General features: G+C 39.3%; 1 protein-coding gene and 1 long non-coding RNA gene across 17 annotated transcripts in view; one reads left to right on the plus strand and one right to left on the minus strand.

The window, feature by feature from the left end:
• RUFY3 (RUN and FYVE domain containing 3) overlaps nucleotides 1–16,172 on the plus strand; it is a 96,989-nt gene that overhangs the window by 20,780 nt on the left and 60,037 nt on the right. For 2 of the 16 annotated variants that reach the window (XM_032259341.1, XM_032259350.1), the window contains exon 2: nucleotides 12,981–13,034. The exons of 11 other annotated variants lie outside the window; for them this stretch is intronic. In XM_032259341.1, the coding sequence (XP_032115232.1) occupies nucleotides 12,981–13,034 (54 nt within the window). Of the gene's footprint in view, nucleotides 1–7,462; nucleotides 7,954–12,980; nucleotides 13,035–16,172 lie in introns of those variants that run through there. 3 more of the 16 variants (XM_032259346.1, XM_032259352.1, XM_032259348.1) reach the window with 3 other exon arrangements.
• Nucleotides 980–4,213, minus strand: LOC116537293. Its single transcript, XR_004263061.1, has 3 exons — nucleotides 4,201–4,213; nucleotides 2,786–2,790; nucleotides 980–1,102 (listed from the first exon to the last, which is right to left on the minus strand). It is a non-coding gene; the product is annotated as an uncharacterized LOC116537293 (long non-coding RNA).

Genomic DNA, 16,172 nt, shown 5'->3' on the forward strand with positions numbered 1-16,172 from the left:
CTTTTCCAGATTACATATTCTGGCTTAAGTCTGTACCCTAATTTCCATTAAGAGTTAGAATCCTGGCTTACTTTGCTTGTGCCATGTCAGCACTAGAGGAGCAGGCTTGTTTATGGAAAATTCATTTTGCCTTTTCATGTACCACCATTGACCTCTCAGAGATACTCTTTTTTTTTTTAAGTTTCTGAAAGCATAGTAGGATTTCTTTTCTTTTCTTTCTTTCTTTTTTAACCAAAGCAATGTTGGAAGTAAGTGGAGTTTCAAAGTAAAGGAACTTTTAAAGCACCACGAAAATTTTAGAGAACATGTGTCCTTTGTTTTTCTCAAGAATAGAAGCAGAACACTTCAGTTAGATCTTTAAGCATCATTATATTAATTTCAGAAGTGGTGTTATTACTGAGATGAAGTGATATGTTTTGTTTTCTTGATTTTTTTTTTTAAAGCCATGTGCTTATGTGTAGCTGAATTTCTTGGAGTAACATTCTTGAAACAAGTGCATATAATTCTAGGATCAGGAAAATAATAAAGCTTTATTTCTTTTCTTTCTTTCTTTTTTTTATTTGAGACAGAGCCTCTCTGTCACCCAGGCTGGAGTGTAGTGGTGCGTTCTCAGCTCACTGCAACCTCCGCCCGCTGGGTTCAAGTGATTCTCCTGCCTCAGCCTCCCTAGTAACTGGGATTACGCTGTGCCCTGCTAATTTTTGTATTTTCAGTAGAGACGAGGTTTCACCATGTTGGCTAGGCTGGTCTCCAACTCCTGATCTCAGGTGACCCTGCCCACCTCGGCCTCCCAAAGTGCTGGGATTACAAAAAATTAGCCGAGTGCAGTGGCCGGTGCCTGTAATCCCAGGTACTTGGAAGGCTGAGGCAGAAGAATCGCTTGAACCCAGGAGGCGGAGGTTGCAGTGAGCTAAGGTCACACAATGGCACCCCAGCCAGGGCAACAAGAGCAAAACAACATCTCAAAAAAAAAAAAAGATTTTTTTAAAGAAATTCCTCAATACATGTTGTGTATACAAATGTCCATATACATGAAGGACAGGCTATAGTATTACCTACAGTATTATCGAATGTTTAACAACAACACCAACTGTAGCTGTGACTCAGTTCACAACACATTTACCCTTAACAAGCTTACTTAATTAGAAATGTTTATGTTAATAAAAGTTTTGACACTTTAAAGAAAATTTTTAAAGAATGAAATTCTGACTCATATTGTCTCAAGTGACTACAGATACCCCTCCAATTAAGATGGGGTTATGTCCTGAGAAACCCACCCTAAGTTGAAAATACCATAAAATGGAAATGCATTTAATACACCTACTCTACCAAACCTAATAGCTTAAATAGCTTAGCCTAGTCTGCCATAAACATGCTTAGAACACTTAAATTAGCCAACAGTTGTACAAAATCATCTGGCGGCACCGTCCCCTGTAGCGTATTGGTTGTTTATCCTGATCTGTGGCTGATGGTGTGGCTGACTGGGAGCTGAGGCCCACTGCTGCTGCCTGGCATCGTGAGAGAGGATCATCTGGCATATTGCTAGCTCGGGAAAAGATCAAAATTCAAAATTTGAAGTAGGGTTTCTACTGAATGCATATCACTTTCTCACTGTTGTAAAGTTCAAATATCATAAGTTGAACCATCATAAGCTGGGGATGGCCTATAAATTGAAATTAGCTTAAAAGACAGCAGTAGTATCGTATTTCAAAAGAAAATGTTTTTTGCATGTATTGCCTTTACTCTGTAAAGTGTTTCAGACAGATTTTTTTGAATAGAATTTATGATCTAAGTCAGATTCCTTGTTCTTTTTTTTTTTTGAGACGGAGTTTCGCTCTTGTTACCCAGGCTGGAGTGCAACGGCCCAATCTCAGCTCACCGCAACCTCCGCCTCCTGGGTTCAGGCAATTCTCCTGCCTCAGCCTCCTGAGTAGCTGGGATTACAGGCACGCGCCACCATGCCCAGCTAATTTTTTTTTATATTTTTAGTAGAGACGGGGTGTCACCATGTTGACCAGGATGGTCTCGATCTCTTGACCTCGTGATCCACCCGCCTCGGCCTCCCAAAGTGCTGGGATTACAGGCTTGAGCCACCGCGCCTGGCCAGATTCCTTGTTCTTAAACTAAATGTCCAGCTTTTGGTCTATTTTCTTTTTCATCCACACTCCTACTCTCCATTATCATTTTTTGGATATTTATATGGTTTGAGTGACAGGCAAGTTATTAATCGCAATTTATAATAATTTTTTTGTGCTTTTTAAAGTGAAGCTGAGTTGGATTTCTTAAGACTTTTTTCTGACTACAAAAGTATATTTGCTGTGGAGATTTGGAAACGTCTTTTTTTTTTTTTTTGAATGAGGCCTTGAGATTTAAAAATTTCTAAATAGAATTTTGAAACAGAATTCAAAATGACTGTGAAGAAATTTGCTGGATACTTAATGAGTCTGAGTTGGGTGGATATTAATTAGACTATGGAAGACTTTATTGCTTTCAATATGGGGTATATTTCAGAACAGTAAAGGAATTAATACAATAATGGGATTGATTTGGCAATTCGCGCTTTTGGCTACTGTGATGGTCATTAATTTAGAGATAATAGAGGATAGTGGTCAAAAGTATAGATTTTGTGGCATGGACCTGGATTCAGTTCCTAACCCCACTACTCAGTAGTCATGTGATGTTGCACAAGTTATCACTTTATGCTTGAATTGTTTTGTTTTTTTGAGACAGTCTCGCACTGTCACCCAGGCTGAAGTACAATGGTGCAATCTCAGCTCACTGCAACCTCTGCTGGGTTCATGTGATTGTCCTGTGTCAGCCTCCTGAGTAGCTGGGATTACAGGTGCCTGCCACCACACCCAGCTAATTTTGTGTATTTTTTGTAGAGAGGGGGTTTCACTATGTTGGCCAGACTGGTCTCAAACTCCTGACCTCATGATCTGCCTGCCTCGGCCTCCCAAAGTGCTGGGATTACCGTGCCTGGCTGAGTTTTTTTTTTTTTTTTTTTTTTTTTTTTTTTTTTGAGACAGAGTCTCAAACTGTTGCCCAGGCTAGAGTGCAGTGGCACCATGTTGGCTCACTGCAGCCTCCGCCTCCTGGCTTCAAGTGATTCTCCGGCCTCAACCTCCCCAATAGCTGGGATTACAGACACCCACCACCGCAAGCAAGCTAATTTTTTTATTTTTAGTAGAGATGGGGTTTCCCCATGTTGGCCAGACTGGTCTTGAACTCCTGACCTCAAATGATATGTCCACCTCAGTCTCCCAAAGTGCTGGGATTACAGATGTGAGACATGCTTGAGTTTTTCTCTCCTCTTAACTGGGGATATTAATGGTAGCAAGAGGGTAGGAAGATTAAATGAGATAATTAACATAAAGCACCCCATAAATGGTAGCTATTTACATTAGTGGTTATTCTTGAAGCAGTAGCTGGAGCCACAGCAGTTTAAGCCATATTCTTAAATGCATTGCCATTTTATTTTTTATTTTTGTTTTTATGTCTAACTTTATAGAGTAGTCTAAACAAGTTGTTTATCAGACAGACTAAAGATAAACATTAGTAGGAGCTTAAACTCAAGTTTTAGCATTGTCCTTTCTTGGACCTCTAAAAATAAGAAAATAATTGATTAAAAATTAACAAGTTATCAGTTATCAAGAAATATGTGCTTTGCTTTTCTTTTCTTTTCTTTTCTTTTCTTTTCTTTTCTTTTCTTTTCTTTTTTAGACAGAGTCTCACTCTTGTCGCCCATGCTGGAGTGCAATAGCACAATCTCAGCTCACTACAACTCCTACCTCCCAGGTTCAAGTGATTCTCCTACCTTAGCCTCCCAAGTAGCTGGGATTATAGGTGCCCACCACCATTCCTGACCAATTTCTGTATTTTTAGTAGAGACAGGGTTTCACCATGTTGGCCATTCTGATCTCAATCTCCTGACCTCAGGTGATAACCTGCCTTGGCCTCCCAAAGTGCTGGGATTACAGGCATGAGCCACTGCACCTGACCGAAATATGTGCTTTTCTATTAACCTTCTTTTAGGGATAAGGAATCTGAGATGATGCACAGATGATCAGTTTAATGTGATAAAATAATATCTGGCCTGATTAGTTACTTTCTGCCAGGAATTATTTACTCCAAGTGTTATACATGTATTATCTCATTTAATTCTTACAACAACCTTTTGAGGTTAGATACAGTTATTACCCTCAGTTTACAAATAAAGAAACTGACATTTGGCCAGGTGTGGTGGCTCACACTTGTCATGCCAGCACTTTGGAAGGCTGAGGTAGGTGGATCACCTGAGGTCAGGAGTTCAAGACTAGCCTGGTCAACATGGTGAAACCCCATCTCTACTAAAAAAAAAAAATTTAGCTGGGCACAGTGGCGGGGGCCTGTAATCCCAGCTACTCGGGAGGCTGAGGCAGAATTGCTTGAATCTGGGAGGCAGGGGTTGCAGTGAGCTGAGATTGTGCCACTGCATTCCAGCTGAAGTAAAACCCCCTTTCTCCTACACAGAAAAAAAAAAAAAAAAAAAAAGCAGGGTGTGGTGGGAGGCACCTATAATCCCAGTTCTTGGGAGGTTGAGGCAGGGGAATTGCTTGAACCCGGAAGGCAGAGGTTACAGTGAGCAAAGATTGCACCACTGCACTGCAGCCTGGGCAACAGAGCAAAACTCCATCTCAAAAATAAAAATAAATACAATAAACTGACATTCAAGGATGTAATAAAAGAGAATTCTTTTTCTCAGTCCCTGGTGACATATTTCCAGAAGTTCTTTTTTTTTTTTTTTTCTTCCTGAGACGAAGTCTCGCTCTGTCACTTCAGCTGGAGTACAGTGGCACAGTCTCAGCTCACTGCAACCCCTGCCTCCCAGATTCAAGCAATTCTGCCTCAGCCTCCCGAGTAGCTGGGATTACAGGCCCCTGCCACTGTGCCCAGCTAAATTTTTTGGTTTTTTAGTGGAGACAGAGTTTCATCGTGTTGTACAGGCTGGTCTTGAGCTCCTGACCTCGTGATCCACCCACCTCAGCCTTTCAAAGTACTGGGATTACTAAAGTGCTGGGATTACTGGCATGAGCCAGCACGCCCGGCCATCCAGAAGTTTAATACACAATTGAACACAGCATTGGTAGCTTAAGTACAGTGAGCATCCAGATAAGGCAAAAGCATCCCAGCTGGGACATGCTTGGTCATTGCCATCTATTAAAGTAGAGACTGAGCTTTTTGTCCACTTGTTTTCTTTCTCCTCTTTTCACTCACTTTTATAAAGTACATGAAAATATTTACACAATTGTGCATATACTACCAAACAGCAAAAATGGTACACTGCTGAAACTGACCTGGCTGGCAAGCAACACATCTATATGCTAACTTTAGCTCTCTGAAGCAGATGTACAAAAGCAGTCAGAAAAGCTGTTCTGTTTTGTTTTGGTTTGTTTTTGTTTTGAGATGGAGTCTCACTCTGTTGCCCAGGGTGGAGGGCTGTAGCACAATCTTGGCTCACTACAACCTCTGTCTTCCAGGTTTGAGCGATTCTCATGCCTCAGCCACCTAAGTAGCTGGGACTACAGACACACACCACTATGCCCAGCTCATTTTTGTATTTTTAGTGGAGACAGGGTTTTTGCCATGTTGGCCAGGCTGGACTTGAATTCTTGGGCTCAAGCAATCCACCTGCCTCAGCCTCCTAAAGTGCTGGGATTACGGGTGTGAGCCACCTCCCTTGGCCTGATAAGCAGGCAGTTTGTGATAGCAGTAATATTTGTGATTATGGATTATTTGAAATAGTAGCTACAAGTAGTCATTACTAAGTCAAGCATTCTCATGCCCTTTTTTGGATGATTTTATTTATTCAATGTTTTTTCAAACTCCTTTTCAACACACTGTTCCAGTCAGGCTGTGCTTCAGTAAAACCCTGATTATTCTTTTTTAGAAGTCCGACTTGTGATTCTTCATACCAGTGTTAAATCAGGAAAGGTAATGGACCCCTGATTCCCTTCATCTATAAGTCCTTCTCCAACAGATCTCACACCTTTCATGTCCTGATTCACTGGGTAATGTCTGGGACATTTGTTTGAATAAGCTGGGAATCATTCTCCAATTATTTAATGTATGGGATTCCTTATTTCTGAAATTATATAGAAAGGTCTTCAGGGCAACCCTTTTCTTTGGCATTCTTCAGAAGGCCTCATAGTACTGTGTGCTGTTTGTGGTAGATATCCAACAAACTTCAGGTGAACTCAGGATTCCCTGTTACTCCGTGGAATCATTTTAAAAGAAAAGATTTTTTCTTCCTCCATTACACACAATTTAATTTATGGTTTATAATGTTTTCTTCATTTTTAATTGTTTATCTTATATTCTGGACCAATAGTATATTATTTGGAAAATACAAGTTTAGAATAATAATTTGTTGTTTTAAATATATCTATTAATAATATGTAGTATTGATGGGAATACGGGAAGACTTGGAGCCTCTGCTAATAGGATTGTGCATTGGTACATCTTTTATTTTTATTTATTTTTTGAGACAGAGTTTTACTCTTGTTGAGTCCAGAGTGCAGTGGCGTGATCTCAGCTCACCACAACCTCTGCCTCCCAGGTTCAACTGATTCTCCTGCCTCAGCCTCCTGAGTAGCTGGGATTACAGACATGTGCCACCACGCCTGGCTAATTTTGTATTTTTAGTAGAGACAGGATTTCTCCATGTTGGTCAGGCTGGACTTGAACTCCCAACCTCAGGTGATCTGCTCCCCTCAGCCTCCCAAAGTGGTACATCTTTTATAGAAATCACTTTATCATTGTGAACCAAGGACCCTAAAAAATTAATTCTTAGTGATTGTACCAGACATCTAGCCTAAGGAAATAAAAGGAGATACAAACAAAAAGTTTACATATGTACTGTGTATTTATCATGGTATTCTGAGGTCCTGTAACAGAATCTTGAGAGCAACTTAAATAGCCTAAGAGGAAAATTATTCAATAAGTTTTAGAATACCTTGCACTAAAAATTCTTGTGGAACAATACTTGATATGTAGGATAATGTTTGGATATAACTTTTAAAAGCTGTCTCTTAAGCTGCATATTTACTGTAGTCACAATTTTTTAAAGAACAGGCATACATAAGCACAAGTAAAAGAAAATGTATCGAAAATATAAAAGTTGATTATCTCTGGATAGTGGAATTATGAGTGATTTTTATAATATTCTTCATATGTCTTTATATCTTCCAAATATTCTACAAGAGGACATATTACTCTAATCAGAAAACAAATGCTCCTTTTTCAAAGGAAAAAAATTTATAAAAATTACAGGTGTGCGGTCCTCCATCCAACAGATATTTGTTTATGTCAGTACCTTCTATGACAGTTTCACACATCTGTGAGTGGGAACATTTGCCTCACAGCAGAGCTGCTGCTTTAGATTCAACTTCCAATATAATTTTTAAATATTTCTATTAGGCATTTTATTTTGAATGTTTTCAAACACAGATCTGTTTTTATTTACTGGCATGCTTTGTTTTCATAGCTGTTTAAATACTGCTTGTAGTGTACAGAGTGGCCCACAGTGTCTAGATTTAGAAACATTTACAGCACATTTGATTTATTCCTTTCCTAAGTGTTTGGAAAATAAAACCTGAGTCATTGGGATTCTCTTTTTCATAGAATTGTGTTACTGTTCTTTGCTTTCACTGTGGCACACCCCCTTTTGTAATTGGCCGTTGGTGAGATTACAGAAACATTTGTTGCCACCAGTGCAGTCAGCCTTAGATTTACACTGTCAGATTCCCTGAGCTGTGATTATGTGTTCAGAAGGCAGGCTCAGTGAACTTCTCAAAGTGAGAAGATTGTAGCTTTTAATAGTCTAAGAAGCCTGTGGGACAAAGTTCTTTGGACAAGGTTCATCCCTTCTTGTTGCTCTGCCCTGAAAATAACCTGGCTAGTCACCCTTTTAAGGTAAGTTTTACCCACTTAGCTTCCAGGATTTTGTAAAATTCTAAATCTGTGTGAGAAATGTAAGTAGCTTTGTACTTGTATGCCAGTTCCTATCTCAACCACAAAAGAGCTGCATACTGCCTGTGAGCAGACCATAACATACTCTGCATACAATCAGCTTTTCCTTCCTGTCTCAGCACTGCTTTCAGTTTCTTCCTATCTCCTTGAGCTCCTGCACTGGCGTTGTCTTCAGGGCTCTGACATTAACCACAGTGCCTTACAGTTTTTTCTTCTATTGGTGAGCCTTTTCTGGACCTTTCGTGGAACAGTTTCTACTTTAATCTTTAATTTGTGCCCTTCATAACAGAATTTACACTAACTCTTCTTTGAGTTATCAGCTTCTTAACACCCAAAAGTCATTTGTTGTAAACGAACCACTGAAATAATCATTTTCCAAAGGGAAATGCTGTGCCAGATAAGATAACTACTGCTCGGTGATAGAGCTCAGAACCGAATTCACGTTGTCAGATTCCCAGGCCTGGGTACCAACCAAAATATGGTTGGAAAGAGCAAGTGCTGTCATTTGAGAGCATCTACCATATTCTCTACTCTTTAGTAGCTGGTTCTGTATTTTGCTTTTTTGATGGTGCCCCTCTTGAAGGGGAGGCAGAGGGTATATAATTGTGCAAGTTTTTCATTGAGTAGCTGGGATTAGAGGCATGCAGTACCACACCTGTTTAATTATTTTTGCATTTTTGGCAGAGACAGGGTTTCACCATGTTATCTAGGCTGGTCTCCAACTCCTGGACTCAAGCAATCTGCCCGCCTTGGCCTCCCAGAGTCCAGGGATTACAAACATGAGCTACCAACTCCGCCTTAATTCCTTTTAAACCTTATGTCATAGTTATTTAGATCTGAAGGGCATTGTCTATGGATGTTTCATATTTTTAACTTCCATTGCCTTAGTAAAATCCTTTGCTCACCGTAAATACTTAATAAATTTTACTTTATTTTATTTTATCTTTTGAGACACAGTCTCACTCTGTCACCCAGGCTGGAGTGCTGTAGCATGATCATAGCTTATTGCAACCTCAAACTCCTGGCCTCAAGTGATCCTCCTGCTTCTGTCTTCTGCAGGCTGGTCTTGAACTCATGGGCTAGGCGATCCTCCCACCTCTCCCTTCCTAAGTGCTGGGATTATAGGCATGAGCCACCACACCCAGCCTCAGTAGGCAAGAGCCACCACACCTAGCCTCAGTAAAATTTAAATGATGGCTAAAGTGTTGATGATTTAATGTGTTGCCTTTTCTCAAACTATTTGTCATTTTTTTCCCGATATTTTTGGGAAGAAAGTAGGCCTTGGCCTAAATTACTGGTTTATTAAAACAAAACCTCTTATCATTTGTGAAAATTAATATATGACAATTCCTTTGCTTTGTTACCAAGCTAATAATATTATGGTTAGTTTAGTAGCACTTCAGCATTTGGTTTATTTAGGTCAACTTATTTTTCTTTTCCTGTTTTTAATATTTAGCTTAGCTGGCTTTTTAAAATTCCATTCACTTTATTGTCTTTGAATAATTATGGCAAATATACTTAGAGAAATCCAGTTGTAAGTGTAAAGTTGACATTGAATACCTATGACTTGCTAAGCACTTTAAATTTCTTAGTTTTTTTTTCACAATAGCCCTTCAAGGAGTTATATGTGATGTATCTGTGTTTGAGGCTTCAGAAAGGTGTTCCCTTGAGAAACTGTAATATAATTCTAAAAATTAACACACTAAATCAAAGACACTTGATCTCAAGGGGACAAAATAACCCCCAGGCCTTAACAAAATCTGTCATTTGGTTGTCTATAGCAGTACTGCTAGAGAAAGCCTACCTTAAGAAGAGATTTCACAACCATGGCTACATAAACAAATGGGAAGCATTTTTGAGCCCATTCAAACACTTCTCTGTAGAAAAGGAGCTTCATTCAGCCAGTTGCCTCATCCAGAGAAAAAAGAAGTACAGAAGGGGCCAGGGTCCCCTTCTACCAGACCAGACTGTTGTCATCATTGAGTCGCTGTGCACCCTAAGAGTAGATGTTTACAGTGCCACCTGATTAAACATTTTCAGAGCTAGTCTATTGATTTTTTCATTCTTAGACCCGAAACAGAATGATAGTCAAGAAAATAGTTAAGTAAATCTTAAATAAACTATGCTTCCTAATTCAGTGCCCTTGTACAATTCCAGCCTTGTGTCTGTCTGTATCTCTCTTGCTCTCTTTTTTTCCCTTAAAGAGACAAAGTCTTGGCTGGGCTCAGTGGCTCATGCCTGTAATCCTAGTTCTTTGGGAGGCCAAGACCAGCAGATTACCTGAAGTCAGGAATTCAAGACCAGTGTGGCCAACATGGTGAAACCCTGGCTCTACTAAAAGTAAAAAAAATTAGCTGGGTACAGTGGCATGTGCCTGTAATCCCAGCTACTCAGGAGGCTGGGGCAGGAGAATCATTTGAATCATTTGAACCCAGGAGGGTTCAAATTAGCCACCACACCTGGCTAATTTTTGTATTTTTAGTGGAGACGGGGGTCTCAGCATGTTGGCCAGGCTGGTCTTGAACTCCTGACCTCATGATCCACCCGCCTCAGCCTCCCAAAGTGCTGGGATTACAGGTGTGAGCCACCACGCCCAGCTAATACTTTTAATGTACATCTGTTACACCATTCTGATTGGCATAACTAAATTGTGCATTACCTATAGCAAATTTTGATTCACACCATGTCAACTAGCATTTAGACTGTCCCTCTCTTTAATTTGTATGCATATTATGATGATACAAATTAATGTTAATATAGTTTTTTAGACTAGGCAAAACATGCCTAAGGCAACAAAGTATTATCTGTAGAAATGATGAAATGTGCCAGGAAAGAGACAAGAGTTGTCCTTGCTGCCATCCACCTCTGCATAATGGATTGGATGTTGTCATTTTAGTAATATGAACATAGGCTGAGCGTGGTGGCTCATGCCTGTAAACCTAGCACTTTGGGAGACCAAGGCAGGTGAATTGCCTGAGCTCAGGAGTTCGAGACCAGCCTGGACAACACGGTGAAACCTGTTTCTACTAAACTACAAAAAATTAGCCAGGCATGGCAGTGTGCACCTGTAATCCCAGCTACCCAGAAGGCTGAGGCAGGAGAATTGCTTGAACCTGGGAGGCCAAGGTTGCAATGAGCCGACATAGTGCCATTGCACTCCAGCTTGAGCAACAGAGTGAGACTCTGTCTCAGAGAAAAAAAAAGAAAGAAAAAGAACATATTCTAGAAGGCACAATTTTTTGAAATTTTTCAAAAATCTTTCTTTAAGGAATAAAAGAATGGCATATCACCTATTGTAGTAAAGTGGACAACAACTTTACAGGAAAAAAAAAACAGACCTTTACCTTTCTAGGGGAGAACAGTTCTCTTAAATTAATTCTATCACTGTGATACTTAGAACTTTAAACTCTGTTTTAAGAAGAAAACAGAAAATATGTCTGGTTGTAACAGAAAAATGCTGTAGATGGGACATGCCCAAGGAAAAGTCAGAGAGATCCCTGGTATCTACCACGCATTCCTACCTAGAAATTTACTTTCCAGAGCCTTTTTCTATACAAATCTTGGAGGATCTTTATATTTTGCTTTAAAAAGGTAGACTTTTATCTTAGTAGGTGACAAATACAGTTTCTAGTTAAATACAATAAAGAATAAAATGGGAATACTCCCTCCATTGACTTTTGCAAGGTCACGAAAGCAATAATGTGGAGGGTAAGAGTCCATTCTCATGAATCTATAATCCTACACAGTATAGATTTGTGGCACATTATATTGTCAAAGGATTGTACCTGAAAATGACATATGCAAATATGTTTATATATAATGTATTTCAGTACTAATTTACTATAAAATAATAGTAGCCAACACACAGTATGTTTTTTTCTGTATGAGACACTTTCCATTTGCTTTACATATATAGATACATAGTTCCAAAACTAAAAAAAAAACCTCTGGAAACCAAAAGCATTTTTCATAAATTTGCCTGAACTCATTTGGTGATAAATCATGATGTGAATTGGCCGGGTGCGGTAACTCACACCTGTAATCCCAGCACTTTGGGAGGCCAAGACAGGTAGATCACGACGTCAGGAGATCAAGACCATTATGGCTAACATGCCAAGTATGGTGACGTGTGCCTGTAGTCCCAGCTACTGAGGAGGCTGAGGCAGAGGAATCACTTGAACCCAGGAGGTGCAAGTTACAGTGAGCCAAGATGGTGCCACTGCACTCCAGCCTGGGTGACAAAAAAAAAAAGACATGAATTTACTTGAGACTATTATTTATAGTCTTTATTCTACGTAATCTGAATATTTATTTCTTGCAGAAATATTAATGTGCATGGTTGTAGGTCACTGTCTTAGATTTTGCTAGTTCTGTATGTTGAATAAATATCTGGCTTTATTGAATTATAAGTGATGTGTTTTGTGTATCTTCAAAGCAGCCTTCTTTGTTTTTGTTTTAGGGAAGGAGAATTGTGGTGGGGGGGAAATTGGAAAGAGTATTTGGATTTTTAAATTTTATTTTACGAAAAGTCACTAGTTTGCATCATAATATTTGTCCTGAACCTAAAAAATATATTTTGCACATACTTTTCAGTTCCCTGAGGTGATCAAAATAAATGTTGAATTAGATTAATGTTGCCTACACTTAGAATACAAAGAGCCTTTGATTTTCAATAGAAAAAAAATTTGTGTTGCTTTTTTATGGTATATACATCTTTGTTTCCCTTTATTAGAAGCCTTGAAATTACTAATCTTAGCTTTTAAACATATTTAATAACCATAGTTGCTATCTCTGCTTATTTGGTTGTAGTCCCAGCCCTTGTCACTGTTAATCGCTGTGATAAGTAGAAAGAATTCTAGGAACTTCCCTTTCAGTTATCCCTTTGGAAATCTTGTTTTTAATGGCACTTTTCTTTCTCGGCTTGCATGACATTTTACCTTTCTTTTCCTTTCTTTTTGCCGTTTGCAAAGACTCTTGGGAGGATTTGACAGATTTGGTGGAGCAAATGCGCGATGATACAGAAGGTGCGTGCCACACCAACATCTTTCAGCTTTTTTTTCCTTGCTTTTTAAGATTTTCTGACCACCTTTTAATTGTTTTCCATAAGAGGAAATGCCAGCGTTAGGTTTTATTTCCCATGGCAATAACTGGGAAATATTTATGTTTGATTCCAACTAAAATAGTGTCAATGTATGGTTACGTTGCTTCTTAAAGATGTTTGTTGAATAATGTGTTTAAAAGGGACATTATTTCAAGATTACATCAAGTTTTTGTTATGGCTGTTTTTTCATTTGTTTGTTGAGAAAGTGTAAATTTTATTACTCATATAAATATATGTATATATATATTTCTGTGTATTTCACAGCAGCCAAAAGCAAACAGATTCCAGGAATCTAATGTGTTTGGCCTGGAATGTTGCTCTGATTTGTAGTTTTCCATAACATTACACACTTTCAGCCTTGTCACATAATAGCATTCCTTTCTGGTGTAATTATTTTTTGTTAATTTTTTCTTCTTCATATAAGAGACTGAAACATGGAATGTGATTATCTTTTTAAAGTAGCACATATGTTCTAATGTGAAAAGATTCCCCAAACCAGTAAGTGTTTCTTCTGTTATTAAGACACCTAACTATAGGAAGCTCAGGACGATTTACACATTTTATACTAAAAATAGAAAAATTGAGGCCAGGCTCAGTGGCTTACACCTGTAATCCCAGCACTTTGGGAGGCTGAAGCGGGCAGATCACGTGAGGTTGGTAGTTCGAGACCAGCCTGACCAATGTGGAGAAACCCCATCTCTACTAAAAATACAAAATTAGCCAGGTGTGGTGGCACATGCCTGTAATCCTAGCCACTCGGGAGGCTGAGGCAGGAGAATTGCTTGAACCCGGGAGGCAGAGGTTGTGATGAGCCGAGATCATGCCACTGCACTCCAGCCTGGGCAACAAGAGCAAAACTCCATCTCAAAAAAAAGAAAAGAAAAGAAAAGAAAGAAAGAAAATTTGAGATTTGGATCTACTTTATCATTTATTTTACATGTTCCCACTTTGCTTTAGCACATGCTACCCTGGCACACATCCACCACTCTGCCCAGACTGACCTTTTCTCTGCCCACGTACTTCTCTCCTACTTTGTTCCTGTGACATGTCATGTATTCACACCCTTCTCCCTCCACCTGTGCCACCTGCCAACCCTTCAATCTATATGGGATCTCCACAGTTTGCTCTTTGACAGCTTTGGCCTACATTCCTTTCTCCATTTATTTGCTCCTGCAGAACTTGGAGCTTCATGAAGCCTTTTTACTTATTCTCTAATTCTTGTATGTTTATCAACCTAGTTAAAGGGTAAACTCTTTGAGAACAGAGACTGTCTTAAACTTCTTAGTATACTTATCAGACCTGGGATGAGTACTGCCCTCAGTAGATCTGGTCAGACCAAACAAAATCAAGGCAGCTTTCCCCTCCCTGTTGATGCCTAACAGTATCTTCAGCACTTGCCTTTGAATGCGTGAATTCTGAAATCCTGAGTGTCATCTCTCTTCCTGTGGTCAAACTATTTTTATGGTATCTTTGATTCTGCTTTTAATATAACTGATGACATATAATTCAATGAAAGAACAAATCAGTAGTGTCTAGTTGATTGACAGTTCACAGATAAGAAAAAAAGAGAAGGGTGTTGATTCATTTAGTGTGCAATGTTTACTATTGTGTTAGCTGCTATTATTATTATTTTTTTATTTATTTTGAGATGAAATCTCACTCCATCGCCCAGGCTGGTGTGCAGTGGAGTGATCTCAGCTCACTGCAACCTCTGCCTCCCAGGTTCAAGCCATTCTCCTGCCTCAGCCTCCTGAGTAGCTGGGTTTATAGGTGCATACCACCATGCCTGGCTAATTTTTTTGTATTTTTAGTAGAGACAGGGTTTCAACATGTTGGCCAGGCGAGTCTTGAACTCTTGACCTCAAGTAATCCACCTGCCTCAGCCTCCTAAAATGCTGGGATTACAGGTGTGAGCCACTGTGCCCCGCCTATTATTAATTATTGGCTAGGCACCAGCAGGTGTAAGGCTTTTATTCCTTTCATAGACTAGCTATTAAAGAAAAATGCTACATAAAATTTATCCCTTTCTTAAGGATTTTACTGGGACTCATCACCGGCAAGATTCCATTTCTTTAATACAAAGTACTGATAATGCAAGAGTTAAGCCTATTGTGAGAGTCAGACTCCTTTTCTTAATTTTGTTTTTGCTTCAGTTTTTGTGGATGGTTATTATAGGTAAACTCCAAAAGGGAAAGAAGATGAACTTTAATAATATAGTACCTAAAATATCCAGAAGATGTTAATTATGTCAGTACCTTGATGATCTTAATAGATTTCCAGTCTTATGATACATAGTAATGTTGATCAAGATCCTCTTTACAGAAGAGTCTTTCTGAAATATAATTTGAAAAGAGAGAGAGAGAATGGAGAGAGGGAGATGGCTTTACTTATTAACCCTATTGACCATTTCATTCTTCCTTTTTTTTTTTTTTTTTTTGTGGTATGGTTGGCATTTCTTTCTTTCTTTTTTTTTTTAATTGCATTTTAGGTTTTGGGGTACATGTGAAGAACATGCAAGATTGTTGGTACACACATGGCAGTGTGATTAGCTGCCTTCCTCCCCTTCACCTATATCTGGCATTTCTCCCCATGCTATCTCTCCCCAACTCTGCACCCCCTGCTGTCCCTCAACTATTTCCCCCCAACAGACCCCAGTGTGCAGTGCTCCCCTCCCTGTGTCCATGTGTTCTCATTGTTCAATACCCACCTATGAGTAAGAACATGCGGTGTTTGATTTTCTGCTCTTGTGTCAGTTTGCTGAGAATGATGGTTTCCAGGTTCATCTGTGTCCCTACAAAGGACACGAACTCATCATTTTTGATGGCTGCATAATATTCCATGGTGTATATGTGCCACATTTTCCTTGTCCAGTCTATCATCAATGAGCATTTGGGTTGGTTCCAGGTCTTTGCTATTGTAAACTGTGCTGCAATGAACATTCGTGTGCATGTGTCCTTATAGTAGAACGATTTATAATCCTTTGGATATGTACCCAGTAATGGGACTGCTGGGTCAAATGGAGTTTCTATTTCTAGGTCCTTGAGGAATCGCCACACTGTCT

The sequence above is a fragment of the Sapajus apella genome, unplaced genomic scaffold, assembly GCF_009761245.1.
Source record: "Sapajus apella isolate SASKATOON/1434 unplaced genomic scaffold, GSC_monkey_1.0 scaffold108, whole genome shotgun sequence".
Lineage (NCBI taxonomy): Eukaryota > Metazoa > Chordata > Mammalia > Primates > Cebidae > Sapajus > Sapajus apella.